At 36.1% G+C, this 19,937-nt stretch overlaps 2 protein-coding genes and 1 pseudogene across 2 annotated transcripts; 1 reads left to right on the top strand and 2 right to left on the bottom strand.

Moving 5' to 3' along the window:
- The window catches only part of LOC107601555 (uncharacterized), a 22,592-nt pseudogene extending 19,487 nt beyond the window's left edge, over window positions 1-3,105 (bottom strand).
- A 4,430-nt stretch (window positions 3,106-7,535) lies between these two features.
- mrps7 (mitochondrial ribosomal protein S7) lies at window positions 7,536-11,666 on the top strand. Its single transcript, XM_016293834.1, has 5 exons — window positions 7,536-7,623; window positions 7,878-8,066; window positions 8,236-8,299; window positions 10,707-10,874; window positions 11,358-11,666. The coding sequence occupies exons 1-5, from the start codon at window positions 7,580-7,582 to the stop codon at window positions 11,577-11,579; spliced, it is 687 nt and encodes a 228-aa protein (XP_016149320.1). The 5' UTR covers window positions 7,536-7,579; the 3' UTR covers window positions 11,580-11,666.
- A 195-nt stretch (window positions 11,667-11,861) lies between these two features.
- LOC107601554 (MIF4G domain-containing protein B-like) lies at window positions 11,862-13,704 on the bottom strand. Its single transcript, XM_016293788.1, has 4 exons — window positions 13,694-13,704; window positions 13,299-13,371; window positions 13,051-13,143; window positions 11,862-12,913 (listed from the first exon to the last, which is right to left on the bottom strand). The coding sequence occupies exons 1-4, from the start codon at window positions 13,702-13,704 to the stop codon at window positions 12,686-12,688; spliced, it is 405 nt and encodes a 134-aa protein (XP_016149274.1). The 3' UTR covers window positions 11,862-12,685.
- Between the last annotated feature and the right edge of the window lie 6,233 nt (window positions 13,705-19,937).

The following is a 19,937-nucleotide window of genomic DNA, read 5'->3' as shown; positions in this document are numbered from 1 at the left end:
GTATATATATATATATATATATATATATAAAAATAAATAAAAATAAGACATTTTATTCGTATGTGAATTAAATTGAGGGAATAGTTGATTATTGATTGATTGATTGGTTATTGAATGGATAATTGATTGATTGCACATATGTATATTTAGAAAAAGTGAAAAATACACAGAGCTGTGTTTAGAAAGACACGAAATTTCAGTCAAGGAATGAATTTAAATGTGTTACATTTGTAATGTGTGGTCACGTGTCTTTCAGCTGCTACTGGACAAATGTAAGTCGTGCAAGTTTTATGAAGAACTTAATTGCTCTTAGTTTGTACACTGGACTATGAGTGTATGAAAAAAAAAGCTTTGACTTTGGCTTGTCAATTCATTGCTAGACAGATTTGAAGTTTCAAATGAACTACAGCAAGTGATAATATGTATACCTTCATATGGTGATCTGCAGTAGATCAGGCAGCAGAGCACAAGTGCACATCCAGATGCAGAAATAGAGAGAATCAACACCATTATGTGTGAAACAGAGAAACCTATTAAACACAGACATTAGTTACTGATTACAAGAGTTATGGGGTACATTGTGCTTGATATTGCCCTGAAAAGTAAATATGGTTTATTTGTGCAAATTTAGGCTCCAGTTATTGTGTATTTATTTATTTACTTATCAAATACTCACCCAGTCTCTCCAGTACAATAGTTGCATATGCTGAAAGTCCTCCAGCAAACACCTGACACGTGTAAACTCCTTTATCCTCAGTTCTGACACTCTTCAGTCTGAGAGAGAAGTTTCCTTTGGGGATTTCAGCAGTGAAGAACTCAACTCTGTCTCTGTATCGCTCATCTGATGAATCTGATAAAGACTTATTGTTTTGGTAGAGCAGAACCAGAATGTCTTCATCTTTATCAGTTTTCCTCCATGAAACCTCTTCAATGTGTTCAGGTGTGATGTGAGAGTCTACAGAGCAGTTCAGAGTGACGTCCTCACCCACAGACGCAGAAATGGACTCTATGGATATGGATACTAGCAAACGCTCTGAAAGACAAACAATGTCACAGTAGGAAATGTATGTCCAGGATTAAAACATCTTGGAAAATCATATTGAAAATGGTGGGAGGTATTCAGGTGATTCACACTCACCAACATCTTTTATTTCAACCACAGTTTCACCAGATTCCTGCTGACTGTAAACTTTACAGGTGTATCGTCCCTCATCTTCAGCTCTCAGATCGTCCAGACGGAGGGAGAAGTTTCCATGTTGAATCTGACCAGTAAAGAAATGAGCTCTATCATGATAATCCTGCTGCTGGGACTCTGCTCGACTCTCACCATCTTGATACAGATGAACCAGAGTCTCTGAGTCTGTTCTTCTCCATTCCACCTTCAGACCCTCCATTAGTAAGAGTTCATCAACATAACAGGGCAAAACCACTGAAGACCCCAGAGGAGCAACCAGAGGACCTGAGGGACTGCGCACAACTAACCCTATAAAGTGAATGAATAAATAAATAATCTATTCATAATATAACGATTAAAAAGGAAATGATTTTTTTCTGCTGTAAAATATTCAAAATCATAAAAAAATTAATTACTTAATTTATTCAATGAACACATGATTTGCCTTACAGACTGCAGTGAAGTCAGTTCACCAAATGTCAAGATGTGACATGTTCGGATGATCCCATCCAATCTTACAATATAATGTGACCACATCAAATAATGTTCTGCATAAGCAAATATGTAAAGCTAAAATAATTATTTATGACACTTTTAATCACATTAGGTCAATTACATTATCAAATGCTGTATGTGTCCAGATGAAGCACAGAATAACAGATCAAAGATAAAAGTGTAGTAAATCTGCGAATAGAATAGAATAGAATAGAAAGTTTTACTGGTCAGGACTTTAGCAGCCTATATAACAAATATATAGGATAAGGAAAGCATCAAATGCAGAAAACAAAGTAAATTAAGTATATAAGTTTTGCAACAACTAAACCAAATCTTACCTTATGATGCTCTTGGCTGAATTTTAACAGAAAAATAAAGTAGTTACTCCATTATGGTGAAATGGTAAATGAGTCCTTGTTAAACAACAAAGAATAAAATACAGAAATAATTGTAAAAAAATCTAAACTATTAAATGTACGAAAAACATCTCAGGTTACATACTGGTATCGATAGCTTGATACAGTCTGGCATCAATAACAAATTGAGGACTACAGGTGAGAGAGTGATGCTGGGTTAAATACAACCCAGCGCTGGGTAAAATAGGCCTATGGACAAACCCAGCGATTGGGTTGTTTTGACCCAGCAGTTGGGTTACTGCCCAGAAGGTTGGGTTAAGCATTTAACCCGTTGGCTGAAAACAACCCAATCGTTGGGTTTGTCCATATTTAACCCAGCATTTTTTAGAGAGTGGAAATCTACATAAAACTTCACCTATCTCTACTCCTAAGGATTACTAGAGGGGAGAAGCAACTCTGGATAACAAGCAGACCCATCTGAGTATAAAAGGTGACATCATGTAACAACATAGGACTGTCGTCAGCCAATCAGATTTGCATGATTTTACACATGCTTCATGCAACAGGTTCCATGGGATTCGTCTCCAATAGTGTCAGCACATGATGCAACCTCAAGTCAACAAGAAACCCTGTAAATCTGCCTTTTTAAAAAGCAATCGCTTATACACCCCACCTTAAGTAGCTAATAAATGAATTTTGTTGTAAACACAGTAATTTTTATCGGATCATTTTAATGATGGGTGCTTTTATACTACTGTGGCCTCCTCCCAGCACTACACGGAAAACAATTGCACTTGTGTATTAGGCTACCCTCTCTGTATGTGTGTTGATAAGGTGAAATAATGCCTACTTAAATCACCTTTTTTAAACAAAACAACAACTGCATTCAAAATTCAATCTATAATACTTAAGGTGAGCTAAAGATGGTAGCTGCTCCACCCCTATACACACCTGTCGCCCCTGATTAACTGTGAAGGAGATCATACTTTACGTACCATCAGCGATCATCAGCAGAACTGACATCCAAACACAGTTCGGTGGATGCATCTTCAAAAATGCGAAATTACACAAAACGATCATATCTGCTGGCTAAAATGATCGCAGTTATTATTGCTGACGGACGCTGCTGTTCGGGAGATGCGGCAGACTGAACGCTTCCTTTCACTTTCATTTTTACTTTCACTAAATATATTGTCTCAGGTGCGGGGTCGAGTCCTAATCTAATGGACTATAATCATATAAGCAGTAGGCCTACAATATGCATCAGCGCAATACCTGTAGTAGGCTAACTATATGATAACACTACTACTCAGTCCGAGGGAAAATAATCAAATTAGACATAATTCAAGGGTGAGAAACTGATTTGGTCTAGCAGCCATGTGTTACTGTATATGTACATTTAACGTTTTGTTTCATACTCTTTTTAACTGCATGGGAGGACACTGTCACAGAAAGCCCTTGGTTTTGTAATAATTTTTATTAGAAGCAATAACATTTAAACAATACCAGACGTGATACTGTAGTGAAGAGAAGGCAGATGTTTATCATTAAATTAATACTCTCAGTTAAAAGAAAAAGTCAGAGTTCTATTGTATACTGTGTTCAAAATTTAAGATTTAAATTTTATACTGAATCATTTCGTTTTTAGAATGTGTGTCATAAAACAATATTACGAACCACTTTAATTTATTTGCATTTATAAAATCTATGTGATGTCTTACATGTACCTGAAGGCCTTATTCCTTGTCTTTGCTTTTGTGTCTTTGTAGAACAAATAATTACAGATAATAATTTAAATAAAAATGCCTGCATATTCATATAAATATGCTGCAAAAAGGAAAATAAGTGAATGACAACTATTCATAACAACATAAAATGTTTAATACAACAAGTATTACAGAAAAATGAACAGTCAACAGCTTATTTAACAGATCTCTCTCCATCAGAAGATAGGCTACGTCTAAACATCAAAGTTTTTTCTGAAATCCAGCTCAGCAGACAGAGGAATTGTGATTTAAAAAATAAGTTTATTCAATGATGCCAGTTGCATCTTTCTTAATGATCTGTCTTCATTTGGTTGGAAAACCTGAGAGCGTATGAACACATGGTTGCCAGATTGGGAAAAATACATATTTGTTTGTACATATGTGTACAAAAAAAATTGTGCAAGTACAACACTGAAGTTTGATCACTGTCAGTTCTCGTTAGAGTTTAAGCAGATGCTCATAGTGTTGGTTAGCAGTTTTTCCTCTTACTGTTGATTATGTTTGTGAATCCACTGAATCTGCCAGAGTTTGCTCTGTCACATCACTCCTGCTAGCCAGGAGAATTTCTAGTTCATGCGATTCTGCTGTCATCTGGTTCTGGTTTGATTCATTGGCTGGAGTTTCATCACATCCTGCTGCATTCTAGGTTTAGAATAAAATGTGTTTTAATCTACTTCTATATTCTCTGGTTGTTTAATACGAAGCAAATAACCTTTATTGTAGGTCACTTAGGCCTATAAAATTTCCATTAAATATCAGCTGATATAATGTGTGAATGGAAGCTTATTTCTGCCACAGAATAAAAACATAAAAAAGGTAACTACAATGTTTTATCTTATAATTTATATATATTTTTTGCACAATTGCAAGTTTATATCTCAAAGTTCAGACTGTATTTTTCAGAATTGCGAGTTTATATCTCAATTACCTTGCAATTACTTAAAAGTCAGAATTGTGATATTAATGATTGTAATTACTTATATTTTTGTTTTTACAACTATATTTCATTGCATGGTGGAAATAAGCTTCCATAGTTTCCTTTATTTAACAAATATGCAATTCTAAAACAAATTGCTCTGTTTTATAGGAACTATTGATTTTCATTTGGAAGGATACAACTTTGCATAATTAACCCTTTGATGCACAAGCTATGAAAACGTCTCAGGTTACTTATGTAACCATGGTTCCCTGAGTAGGGAACGAGACACTGCGTCCTCTAGGGGTCGCTATGGGGAACGTCTCGTCGTGACCCGTGTCTGAAGCATACATTGAAAAAACACCAACTCGTTGGCCGGCGACAGCCATGACGTCACTACCGGTGCGACTATAAGTATAAATTATACTTATTATGTAGCAGAGAGCTACACATCATTCACTTCTTCGTCTGAAGCTTGCGTCCGCAGCATGGCAAGAAACCTAGAGGACGCAGTGTCTCATTCCCTACTCAGGGAACCATGGTTACATAAGTAACCTGAGACGTTCCCTTTCATGGCAACTTCGAACTGCGTCCTCTAGGGGTTGCTATGGGGAACGATATACCCACGCCACCATGCTGAGGGGAGTGCAAGCCAGAACCATGGCGAGCACCAACTCTAAACAGCTAGCAATTATTCAGCTGAGGGAGCAACACACCCAGTTCTCAATCTGAGAAGGGGGCTCGACCTGCAGCATGTTCCAAAGCTGGAACAGCTAGCAATAATTTACTTAGCTGTGGGAGCAACACACCTAGTTCTCAATCCGAGAAGGGCGCTCGACCTACAGCATGTTCCAATGCTGGAACGGCTAGCAGTAGTTTACCTAGGCTGAGGGAGCACAAACCCAGCTCTCCCGAGAGGGGGCTCGACCTGCAGCATGAATGTAAAATCAGAAGGGTAGGCATACTGCAAGCAAGCCAAACACTCAGCGCATTAGGGAGGCAGAGGAAGGGCCTAATCCACCTGATGCTGCTGGTTCCAGGTGCTCTGGAAAAACAGAGAACTCAACTTCTCATGTGAGAGGAGAACTACGAATTCAGAGGATAACATTGCTCATTCCAGGTAACCCTTTGAAAAAAGGGGAGCACTGCTCAAACTACCACGAGGACAGCCCATGGAGCGAGGAATCCAACTCCTCAGAGAGGATTAATGCTCGAAAGAAAACACCATACTCACAATAACCCTCACTGGTGAGGGGAGCGATGCTTCCAGAGTGCGTCGATAGAGACACACTAGTTGAGTGGAGCCCAAGGAACCGGGGTCTAACCAACTCAGAGAAAGGGAACGAGGTCAAAAACGCGTAACCCCTACCATACAGGATTTTAGAAAAGTGGGCAAAGCTTAACATGCTGCACTTATTTTAGAGTTTTCCAAGCATCTGTTTACAGATACCCGGAAGTACTGGGCCAAATGGAAGAGGCAAGCTCAAATACAACCCTCAAAGGTGAGGGGAGCACTGCCCGAGACAGCATTTACACAGGAAGGTTCTCGTAATGCCACCTATGCCTCCCACTCGATGCCTCAGCAAGAGGGGATATCCTGGTGATCGGGAAACCCCTCAGGGCGACCCAGATACGGTAGACCAGTCAGGGTAGCATGAAAGTGTAACCCCAGCCCGGACCTCCAGGAAATTTTTGCAGTGACACGCGGGGGCCTGATGATCAAGAAGGCTCCCGCAGAAGCCTTTGTTATGGCTGCATTATCCAGGAAGTATGAAGCCGAAAACCGGCTTACTTACCGTCTGGACATATATGTACAAAATATTGCACTAAATTAAAAGTTCAAATGTTACAAATAAGTTAGAATATTAATGTTATAATACTGGTAGCACTAATATAAAAATGTGATGATATATGTTACAAAAAAGTAACAATTTTGAAATACGTTTGATGGTTGTGTTTTTTTGTATTTGATCTCAGTATTCCTATCAATGTTGTATAAGGGTTTTTTATGCATATAATGTGATCAAACAGTTTAAAATTAATGAGGTCTTATTGTAAAGTGATGCCTATTGGTCGTTATAGTTCTTTTGCACTTTAATCTGTGTAACATTTTTAACTTTATAAAGTTTTCTGTATAAAAAAAATTGGATTTAAATGTTCAGTTATTTTGTTATAAGAAATATTAAACCTGTTATGCTGTATTATGACAGCACTTTTTAAAACTATATTTCAATACCGTGATAATACCGTATACCGTGATAAAAGCATTAGCAATTAATCGCAACATGAACATTTGATACCAATATATTTATTTGATTTTATATATACGTACAAGTGTATGTATGTATGTATGTATATCTTGTATTTTTGTTTTGAAGGTTTATACTTTCCTCCCCCTGGCAATTGTTTTTTGTTTGCTGTAATTTGTCCTTCTATCTTTTTCTTTTCTTATTTTAATGTTGTTTTATTGTGTGTTATTGCTCCTTGAATAAAAAAAATAATAATAAAAAATAAAATGAAATTTTGATACCGGCATATCTCTACTACAAACACGTTTAGACTGCAGGAAATCCACGGACTGCCTATTCATTCATTTTAGTGTAAATAGCTAAAGACACTGAGCAACAACGGTGTGTATAGCTACTATAAATGTAAAAATGCTAAATACTTGTTTTAAAACAAATATTTAGTGGCATTGTTTTACTCAGGCAACATTTTAGGACTCAATCTTCAGCTGAGGTCCTTTCACGGTCTTGTCAAAGTGAGTTTACCGCTGATCTGAGATCTGCGTTTGTGTTTCTCCTTTAATAGTGGATAAAACCGTTTGATCAGCCAAGCTGATCTGAGACAACCCTAGTATACCATTCTAAACATGGCAGCCTCCGTCAGATATTTACTGAAACCTTGGACACCGAGGTACGTTTGACTAGTTTTATGTAACGTTACTTATTTTTGCCAGGAATGTTCGAAATGAGGTCTAGGTCAGATCAGCTTTGCTGTGTAATTCATCATTTGTATGATTTATCGTTGATTCCTCGCTGTTCATCGCGCAAACTGAACCATGTGCTTAAATGTGTTTCTAAATTCACGCCTCGGCTTGTTCTGATTTCTGTGTAACAAGCATATTTGATAACGTTTGTCTACTAAGTTACTCTGCATCTTTCTCTCAGTCTGTGTTTGGTGAGGTGGAGTCGGTATAATCCATACTATCTGGATCCAGATCCCAGTAAAGATGCTCGTGTCCCAGAATCAGAACTCAGTCCTGAAGATAAAGAGCTGCAAGAACTGAAAACAGTGAGACCGATAAAAGCAGCGCTGGCAAGCGACTCCAGCTCTGCTTTCAATGACCCTCTGATCAGGTAAAGACAAAAAGAGCAAAGCCAACTGCAGGAAACGTTATTATAGCTCCATGACCTGAATAGAAACACAGCGGGGTCCAAAAGTCACATTGAAGATAACAAACTAATGTACGTTACCCCACTGTATATGGATCTTTCATAGCTCTGTTTATCTATTTTACTCCAACAGCAAGTTCATCAACATGATGATGCAAGATGGCAACAAAATCCTTGCTAGAGGAATCATGACACAGGTTTGTATCAAATCCCATTATACAGGTGCATCTCAATAAATTAGCGTGATAATACCGTATACCGTGATAAAAGCATTAGCAATTAATCGCAACATGAACATTTGATACCAATATATTTATTTGATTTTATATATACGTACAAGTGTATGTATGTATGTATGTATATCTTGTATTTTTGTTTTGAAGGTTTATACTTTCCTCCCCCTGGCAATTGTTTTTTGTTTGCTGTAATTTGTCCTTCTATCTTTTTCTTTTCTTATTTTAATGTTGTTTTATTGTGTGTTATTGCTCCTTGAATAAAAAAAATAATAATAAAAAATAAAATGAAATTTTGATACCGGCATATCTCTACTACAAACACGTTTAGACTGCAGGAAATCCACGGACTGCCTATTCATTCATTTTAGTGTAAATAGCTAAAGACACTGAGCAACAACGGTGTGTATAGCTACTATAAATGTAAAAATGCTAAATACTTGTTTTAAAACAAATATTTAGTGGCATTGTTTTACTCAGGCAACATTTTAGGACTCAATCTTCAGCTGAGGTCCTTTCACGGTCTTGTCAAAGTGAGTTTACCGCTGATCTGAGATCTGCGTTTGTGTTTCTCCTTTAATAGTGGATAAAACCGTTTGATCAGCCAAGCTGATCTGAGACAACCCTAGTATACCATTCTAAACATGGCAGCCTCCGTCAGATATTTACTGAAACCTTGGACACCGAGGTACGTTTGACTAGTTTTATGTAACGTTACTTATTTTTGCCAGGAATGTTCGAAATGAGGTCTAGGTCAGATCAGCTTTGCTGTGTAATTCATCATTTGTATGATTTATCGTTGATTCCTCGCTGTTCATCGCGCAAACTGAACCATGTGCTTAAATGTGTTTCTAAATTCACGCCTCGGCTTGTTCTGATTTCTGTGTAACAAGCATATTTGATAACGTTTGTCTACTAAGTTACTCTGCATCTTTCTCTCAGTCTGTGTTTGGTGAGGTGGAGTCGGTATAATCCATACTATCTGGATCCAGATCCCAGTAAAGATGCTCGTGTCCCAGAATCAGAACTCAGTCCTGAAGATAAAGAGCTGCAAGAACTGAAAACAGTGAGACCGATAAAAGCAGCGCTGGCAAGCGACTCCAGCTCTGCTTTCAATGACCCTCTGATCAGGTAAAGACAAAAAGAGCAAAGCCAACTGCAGGAAACGTTATTATAGCTCCATGACCTGAATAGAAACACAGCGGGGTCCAAAAGTCACATTGAAGATAACAAACTAATGTACGTTACCCCACTGTATATGGATCTTTCATAGCTCTGTTTATCTATTTTACTCCTTGAGTACATGTACAGTAAATGAACATACTTTCCAGAAGGCCAGAAAGTTTTTTTTATTGGTCTTATGAAGTATTCTAATTTGTTGAGATAGTGAATTGGTGGGTTTTTGTTAAATGTGAGCCAAAATCATCACAATTAAAAGAACCAAAGACTTAAACTACTTCAGTCTGTGTGCATTGAATTTAATACACGAGTTTCACAATTTGAGTTGAATTACTGAAATAAATGAACTTTTCCACGACATTCTAATTTATTGAGATGCACCTGTATACACACTAGTGGTCAAATGTTTGGAATAATTACAGTTTTTAATGTTTTTTTAAACTAGTATTTTCTGCTCATCAAGGCTGCATTTATTTGACCAAATATGCAGTAAAAACTGTAGAAAAATTGTGAAGTATTTTGACCATTTAAAATAACCTTTCTGTTTAAATACATTTTAAAATATGTATTCCTTTGACAGTAAAGCTGAATTTTCAGCTTCATTACTACAGTCGCTCGCCAATGTCACTTGGTCCTTCAGGAACCGTTTTAGTATGCTGATTTGCTGCTAATGAAACATGTCTTATCAATGTTGAAAACAGATGTGCTGCTACATATTTTTGTGGAAACTGATACATTACCGTTCAAAAGTTTGGGGTAAGCCAGACTTTTTAAAAACAACAAAAACAAAAAAATGTATAATGTTACGAAAGATTTCTGGATCAAATAAATGCTTTCTATTCATCAAAAAACTATGTATGATAACATTTTAAACCAGCAAATCACTTAATAATAATAATAATAATATGAACCATTAGTGATAATTGAGCACAATAATAATTAATACTTGAGCAAATCAGCATGATTTCTGAAGGATCATATGACACTGGAGTAATAATTATGAAAATTCAGCTTTGCGTCACAGGAATAAATTACATTTTACAATATTTAAATTGTTATAATGTCACAATATTCCTGTTTTTCTGTGTATTTTTAATAAATAACTTTAAAAAACGCAGCCTTGTGAGCATAAGGGACATCTTTCAAAAATATTACAAAATTGTTTATGCTTGAATGTTTTGTGTCCGTTTAGACGCTGGAGACCATAAAGAGAAAGCAGGTGGAGAAATACCACAAATCTCCAGCAGCTAAGAGAGAAGCGATCGAGTGTAATCCATACACCGTCTTCCATCAGGCACTAGAGAACTGCAAACCCATCATTGGCCTGGCCAGTGTACAGAAAGGAGGCAAGTCTTATCAGGTCAGTGAACAACATTTTATATTAATTTCACAACTCTTGAGAAAACCTAGTCAGAGGTTTGTAGATATGCAACTCAGAATCAGTGTTCAATCAATGGGTTTGCAAACGGCCAACACTGATAGAAGTATCTCAAGAGAAATGACTGAAAGTCAATATGATCATTTTTATGTAAGAAAATACAATTTAAAAATGTCAACTAAGATGTTGTGAGGAATTAAATGTACACATATTTTGGACAATATTTATGTTTAACATTTTATAAAATGGTATCCTTTTACCCAGAGTGATGTTTATAGGGATAATTCATTCAAAAAGTGAAAATGATCATCATTTATCACCATCACCATAAATATTATCATCATAAACACCATGTTGTTTCAAACCTGTATGACTTTCTTCTTTAAAACACAAAATCAGCATGGTCAAGTACTGCTATAAAGTAGATCAAATATTGAATCTTACTCTGAATTATTGTTCCTGCAGGTGCCCGTCCCTCTCACGGATAATCGGCGGCGTTTTCTGGCCATGAAATGGATTATCACAGAATGCAGAGACAACAAGCACCGTCGCACACACATGTATGAGAAACTCTCGCAGGAGCTGCTGGCCGCCTTCGCTAACGAGGGAAATGTAGTGAAACGCAAACACGACCTTCACAAGATGGCCGAAGCCAACAGGGCATATGCACACTACCGCTGGTGGTAGAGAGAGGACGTTTGGACTCCTAGTTCACCCACAGACGTGATTTGTTTTGGACTGACAGCATCAGGAGTTTGGGATGGATGGGCATCACAAAAAAGGACATGAGAAAGTCTGTTATCTTGACTCATAAAGTTTGTTTTTGTGTGAAAGTAAATAAAGCTATGAAAAGTCACATTTCCATTTATGTCAAGGAATTTTTTACGAGTTGAACAGTGTTACAAAAATCTACAAAACATTTTTAGATTAGATTTCAACTGTAATCTTGTACTCTCAAATAATTGTTTCTTTATTTGAAACTTGTGGCATCAAGACAACTATACAAGTCACGGTCTACTCTGCAAGAGCCCGAGGAATCAGTGAGGCCAAAACAGCTGCACAGGAGCTTCATTTTTTACTTTCAAATACAACATTTTGGCATATCGCCTGACTTCATGTTTACATTTCAGTCCAGTGGATCTTCATCAGATTGAAATGATACAAAATAAGAATAAAATATTATCGTAGCCGTGCAAATTTATGCAAAGCTTGTGACACTCTCTCTCTTCATCCAGCACCTGTAGAAGTTTTGTTGGATATACAGCCACTCTTCTTTTCGTAGTATAAAAATATTAGCCTTAAGGAAACATTATATTTAAATGTGACTCTTATAAACTGTTTTTGGTTCATTAAAACCATAGATTTTCTAACAGATTTGTAATTGAAGTAATTCTTTCTATACAATAGAAATAGCTGTTCTTTCTACCGAGGCAATTATAACGTGCTAGTCAATTTAAGAAAATAAAACAAGTAACAATTTATTAAATATATCCATCTCTATTAAATAAAACCATCTAATCGTCTCTAGTGTTCTGATTACAGCCCTTGACACTAATATAAGACCTAAATCAAATGAAACCAGGAATGTGTATTAAAGTAAATATGATGAACTTCATGTCACTTCAAGTCGACTTCAAAAAGTCACAATCCAATCTTCTACTTCATGTCAAACCTCATACCTAGTGAATCACCAAGCCTTCATCAAAGGTAAATATAAAAGTAAAACCTCCACACTTGGCTCCTACGGATTGCTATTTCATCCTGCCTTCTTGTTTCTCTGATTGGTGGAGGCCTCAGTCCGTCACTTCGCTGTAGTAGTATTTCTGAGCCGTTTCGCTGAGAGTCCAGCCTCCTGCGCGAAACTCAAGGATCTCCAGCAGGAGCAGGTGGCCCATGGAGCTCAGGTCCTCCTGCAGGAGAAATCCATCCCTCAGGAGATTGAACAGCTCATCCATGAGCTGCAGGTTCATCTTCTCCAGCTGATCTCCAATACGATGCAACTGTAACACCAGACAGTCCACCTGAGACAGAGCGAGAGATGGCAAAAGTCAAAAAGGTGTGGTTAATGATTTTGACCCTCTGTTTTGATGCATTACTAATTTAGTTACTCTGTTAGTCTATCCAGTTCAATCAACCAGTAATAATGTTCAAGATTCACCTCCTCCTCGTTCTTCAGGGCATCAGATTGGGCCAATCTGAACAAACAGTCATAGACGGGGTGCACCAGGGCCATCATGGGCATGTTGTTCACCTGCAGCAAACAGAATAAAGTAAAAAAGTAAGCACTTCAAATCAATTTGCATATGCATATTTTTTACTAGTATAGTTACCATGAGTACCTTCCTAATTGTGATTCTGAAATGAATAGTTCACCCAGAAATGAAAAATTATTGACAATTCACTCACCCTCAAGCCTTCCAAGATGTACAGTAGATGAGACTGTTTCTTTAGCGGAACAGATTTGGAGAAATTTACATCACTTGATCATCAGTGGACTTGTTTTGGCTTGTAAATGTGCTTGATCTGTGCATATTTCTCTCCTGATTCAGACAAGAACACTAAGCAATTTTATGGATTATGTAAATAACATTTTCAAGTTAGAAACGTCTTAATTATGGATTTATTTCTTACAAACATGCAGCTTTTCGCTTCACTAGATGTTAGTATGATAATAAATAATACATTTCAAAATACTCCTGAATAGTAATATAAAAATATCCTCTATAACAAAATGTATCTTCTTACATTCAAGATGATATCTTACACAAATGTATCAAAGGCAGAATATCATTAATCTTTACAGTAACACCATCTCGGAAGTCAATGTGCATAAACAAACATCTCACAGAGAATGAAAAGGTAGAACATGTTTCACAGAAAATGTCAGTGGAAAAAAGCAACAGAAGAGCATATTATGTTCTACATTCAACTCTGGATCCACTTTGCAGCTTACTCTAGCCAGAAACATACACCTACCCTTGAAAGAGAGTGCCACAATACAGTTACAGTAAAATTGAACATTAACCAATACCCATTTTGGTACTGCAGAGAAAAAAATAATGCTGATTGCTCTAGTAAATATCGTTGAAAGTGCTCTAAGCGCTCTTAAAGAAAAGTCAGCAATAACATAAGACATACATATTACATGTAAAATATTTAAATGCATACAAATACAAACGTTTGAGAGCATATAAACAATTGTTGAGTCACTTCAAAGTAGAATTCAGTATAGTTTGGCGACCACAAACAACATACCACAATATCAATGGCACAACATTGCAGATATAAAAAAATAATTCAGCCATGATGATGTGCACCAGTCTCTGCTGCTAACAGTTATGCAGACAAAAACAATGGCGTGTTCGAAAGTCTTACCCTTTTTCATACCATGTCAGATCTTTTAGAAAGTGCAGTTCACTTTACTGTTAGTTGATCTCCTCTTCTTGATGCTCCTCACTGTTCCCAGCTACTTTTCTCAGAGTTTCCATTTCATGGGATTCTCCAGTCGTCTGGTTCATATCTATACTGGTATGCTTTGTACCAGGAGTCCCATTATAATCAGACGCCATCTGCAATAAGAAGACAAATGCATTTTAAACATCTATTTGACATCTTCCTATTGTTTTACTTTGCCCACTTTAAATGCAAGTATATTTAAAATTATTGTATTAATGAACCAAATTCATCATAAAACTATACCTGAGAAGAATCTGTGTTGACGGTTTTGCCTGAGATGTGAGAGAGGTAAAGATTTGAGGATCAGTGTAAATTAATCAGCCTCAGTTAATGCACAAATGAGGCAAATACAAAAGATAGCATTATGGATGATTCACGCATAGTGATAAAATCCATTTCATTACTCACGGGATGCAAAAATGGATAAAATCAGCAGTGATACAGTGAAAAGCCACTCAGATGGAAAGACTATGACTCTCAAATCTCCCACCAGGCGTACACCACAAACTGTGGAAGGAGATTTATTTTAAGCAAACAGTATGTTTTGATCTTACATGGCCTTAGGAATCTCATTAAAATGTTGTGTTCACTCACCTGCTTTCATTATCAGTTCTGTCATCAGTGCAGCCGAGTTCACTAAAACAAGACCAGCTGATCCATACAGGAACACAATTTTCCTCTGGCTGAGCTCTGTAGGGCAGAGTTAAACGTTTTGTTAGTTCATTAAGGAATTGTGAATGAGTGAAGGAATTAATGATTTTAGAGACAGCGATAGTTTTCTGATTGGCTGCAGTATAGTAATCCCCGGCAGAATCACAACACTTATCCAGACTTTAAAGGGGTCATATGATGCGATTTCAATTTGTCCTTTCTCTTTGGAGTGTTACAAGCTCTTGGTGCATAAAGAAGATCTGTAAAGTTGCAAAGACTAAAGTCTCAAATCCAAAGAGATATTCTTTATAAAAGTTAAGAGTCAACCACACCTACCTAAAACGGCTCGTTCTAACACGCCCCCACATGTCTACGTCACGATGTGGGAAGATTTGCATAACGCCGCCCAAATGTTCACGCAAAGAAAGAAGGCGTAACTTTTATTCTCGCTGTAGTTTTGTTGACGCTGCAGCCATGTCGTGAAGACGCTGTGTGCTTCGTTGTGAAAGCGAAACTACTTTGTTTGGTCTTCCAAAAGAGGACACGACTACAAATCAGTGGTTAAGTTGTATTTACAACACTGTTCCAGAACAGTTTAACCCAAATATCCAGATGTGTGCAGCACATTTTATGGAGGATTTTATTTCCTGATCCTGGTAGAGTAACGTTAGACTAAAATGCCGGCAGTTCTGACTCACAGACTGTAAGTACGTTTTCATTTAAAGAATTTGCCACTGATGATTCAAAATCAAGTTTTGGCCAGTGTAGAGTAGCACTTGTTGTTTGTCATTTCTCAGATCACAAATGCAGACAGGGTTTTATGTGTACGCAGCACGATGGAATGCAACGCAACGTGTAAAAAGACAGTATAAGTCATTATAATCAGTAATTATGTCCCCACTGGATGCAACAAATGCCTCGTTTATAATGGGTTTTAATGTTTTTGAATCATCGCTCCGGCCGGACACGCCATCACAGTATGGTGAGGGGCGTAACATTTCTGTCACACGCTTGAGGTATTCGGCCAATCACAACTCACTGGATAGCTGGCCAATCACAGCACACCTCGCTTTTCAGACAGATGAGCTTTGTAAAAATCTACGCGTTTCAAAAAGGCAGGGCATAGAGGAGAAACAATAATGTACAGTATGTGGAAAATAATGTTTTTTTTTTACTTTAAACCACATAAACGCATTTCATTACACCAAATACACAAAATAATGTTCTTTTTAGCAACATCATATGACCCCTTTAAGCTTTGTGGATGAGAATGAAACAGAAGGACTGAAAAAAAAACACATGAACGAGAAAGAAGCTGATCGGTACTTTACTCTCATAATAGACAGGAACTTCAGAAAATGCAAGCACCCACAAGGCTTGAACAAATCCTGCCACACAGACCAGTCCTTCATCATCTGTAAATAAAAAAAGTCTTTAGTCTTATTTATTGCCCATAATTATTTCTCTCTCGTTTTATTTTATATTCAACACACCCATGTTAAAAATGAACAGATGTACACTTACATTTGTATAATAATAAAAAAAAATGGTTGAAACTTTTTAATATCTTTAAATATTAGAAATATATTCATACCTTTTTCATTTCTCAAGAGCATAATGTAAAAATACACCATTACTCCACTCATCACAATCATCATGAACCATATTAAATAGTATAGACAACGTAGACCTGAAAAGACAAAAAAAAAAACAGTGAAAACATGCTCACGAATAAAAAGAGTTACTAACTGAGTGAAACTGTGACTTGTGAAACAGCTGATATAGATGGAAACTGATATTTATTAAGGACCACCACTTGAGAAACACAAGTCATTGTGTCACAAAGAGACAGAACTAGCTCTGACACATTTAGGGGTACATTCAACATTATTTGAAAAAAAGTACAATAAATGTGATATGCATATTTTTATTGCATACCCATCTACTGATAAATTTCTCCAGTCATAATAGAGAAAAATATAATTACTTACATACTTACAGCATTTATTTTTATGCCAAAAGAAATAAGGCAACCAGTGAAGTACTGGAAGAGCTGTAATGATGAACACTTAAAAAAAAAGAGAGGCAATTAGAGTAAGGAAATAAATTGTCACAATAACTACATGACGACTTCTTCTTTCACTTTTATTTGTGCTGTGTAAGAAGCAGACAGAACTGACTGTTCCTCAAGCATATTAATTAGTTAATTCTCATTCAGTATCTGCTCAAGTTTTAAAATGTTCTGGCTTACCTTTATCGGAGGCAAAATGAGAGAAAAGCAGAAGGGAAAGCTGTAATGAAGGCAGCCATGAAAAGCTACAAGTAGCTACAAAGAGTCTAACTTTCCTGTACATCCTTCTGCTTAACTCTCCAGAGCATGACAGCAACTTCTCTTCAGCCAATTCTATAAAAAAAATAATGTGTGTGAATGCAATATCAACACATAACAAATCTAAAACAAATATCTTTCACACTCATACACTCTTAAAAATAAAGGTGCTTCACGATGCCATAGAAGAACCTTTTTTTCTAAATGGTTCCATAAAGAACCTTTAACATCTGAAGAACCTTTCTGTTTCACAAAAGCTTCTTTGTGGCGAAAGAAGGTTCTTCAGATTATAAAAAGGTAAGAAAGAGATGGTTCTTTAAAAAACTTTTGACTGAATGGTTCTTTGTGGAACCAAAAATGGTTCTTCTATGGCATCGCTTGAAGAACCTTTTGAAACACCTTTATTTTTAAGAGTGTATCTAAGATGTATACAATAAATGTCCTAAAGAAGCATTGTTTGAATGTCAGTTTTGAACAAATGTTAAATAATCTTCTATGGTCATAAATCATCAAGAACAATGTGAATGAAGAGGTTGTGTAAATTATGGTAAAATGATTTCAAAATGGTGAAATATGCAAATCGCACTAGATTGTACTGAGATTGATTGTGAGTTAAAACAACTTTCCTCTATACAAATGCTGCATGAAAAAACAAAAGTCTGTGAATGTTGTGTCTTCAACAATGCATTAAAACAAGATATCCTCATCTTGTGGATAATGCTCCATAATGGGCGAATACTCACGTATAATGAAGAAGGGACACATCAGGACAAGCAAACAGAAGGTGACTGTTCTGACGACTGTGCTGATGTTTTCAAAATGTTTAGCTAAAAGTACTGACACAGATATAAATGATTAATTTACACTTAATGGCATAATTTACTATTGTGCACTGTATATAAAAACATATATTAAATATATATAAAAACATACACACACACATATACATATACACACACACACACACACATATACAGTGGGTACGGAAAGTATTCAGACCCCCTTAAATTTTTGGTCTGAATACTTTCCGTGCCCACTGTATATATATATATATATATATATATATATATATAAAACTGGATAAGATAAACATAAACTAAGGATAAATTAAGTTTAGATTTCCAGATTATTTACAGTGTGGATTTACCTGAATACACCACTGCCATAAATGCTGCATGATCAGCATGTGCAGTCATGACATACTTCAGGATTTTAGCTGCAAAAAAAGTTGTAAAATCATGTAAAGAACAAAAACAGTAATAAAACAAATAATAGTAATTCTTGTCTAATCCCTTTAGCTTTATGTATAGATACGACAAATCTCAGTAGACACAGATATTATGTAAAATCTGAATATAAGTTATAAGTTTTATACATCAATTTATTAAAAAAAAAAACAACCTGGTAAATATGCGGCTAATGATTTAACCCAAAACAACCTCAATGGCCCCAGAATATAGAGCATACAGCAAGAGATGGTCTCATACAGAGAACCTGAAACACATTATTTTTGATGATTAAAAAAATAACTCGGATATATACAAATATAATTGGTGTAACCATTCTCAATCAATTAAGAGACACATTTTAGACAGAACTGGTTGTAAGGTCTATGTTGGATTTACTAATAGATCTCAGATAAAATAGTCATGATGAAATACCTTCAATAAAACGCCAGATGATTGAAGTCGACAGCATAGTAATAAACGGGCAAAGGAAAAGACAAACGTGAAGACACAGCCTTGTCTCTACAATAGAGATACACATCAACTCCAGCTAGAATTGAAAATTATTTATTTACTTATTTAAAAAAAAAATTATACATACATACATATTATATATATATATATATACACACACACACAGTGTTTGGGAACCCCTTGCAGAATCTGTGAAAATGTGAGTAATTTGAACAAAATAAGAGAGATCATACAAAATGCATGTTATTTTTTTATTTAGTACTGTCCTGAGTAATATATTTTACATAAAAGATGTTTACATTTAGTCAACAAGAAAAAAAATAGCTGAATTTATTAAAATAATCTCGTTCAAAAGTTTGGGAACCCTTGGTTCTTAATATTGTGTGTGGTTACCTGGATGATCTACCACTGTTTTTGAAATAAAGGGTTGAAATATCTTTTGCATATTTCAACCCTTTCCAGCAGTGACTGTATGATTTTGAGATCCATCTTTTCACACTGAAGACAATTGAGGGACTCAAACACAACTATTAAAAAAGGTTCAAACATTCAGTGATGCTCCAGAAGGAAACACGATGCATTAAGAGCCCATTAAGAGGAAAACTTTTGAACAGGATGAAGCTGTCCAAATTTTTCTTATTTTGTAGAAATATAATTTTTTCTATTTAGTACTGCCCTTCAGAAGCAACAGAAGATACTTGCATGTTTCCCGGAAAACAAATTAAGTACAATTTACCTTGATCTTCAAATTCAAAACGTGTTCACCCCCCGCTGAATAAAGGGTTCAAATATGCAGAAGATGCTGGAAAACTGAAGATTCTGCAGGACATGGAGGATTTTTCTGAAGAACAGTGCTCAGTTTAACTGTTCAGAACAAACAAGGGACTCATGAACAACCATCACAAAACA

Source organism: Sinocyclocheilus grahami, unplaced genomic scaffold (assembly GCF_001515645.1).
Source record: "Sinocyclocheilus grahami isolate Dianchi unplaced genomic scaffold, SAMN03320097.WGS_v1.1 scaffold307.1, whole genome shotgun sequence".
Taxonomy (NCBI): Eukaryota; Metazoa; Chordata; class Actinopteri; order Cypriniformes; family Cyprinidae; genus Sinocyclocheilus; species Sinocyclocheilus grahami.
The sequence above is the reverse complement of the archived record's forward strand: the minus strand, read 5'-3'. Positions and strand labels throughout refer to the sequence as shown.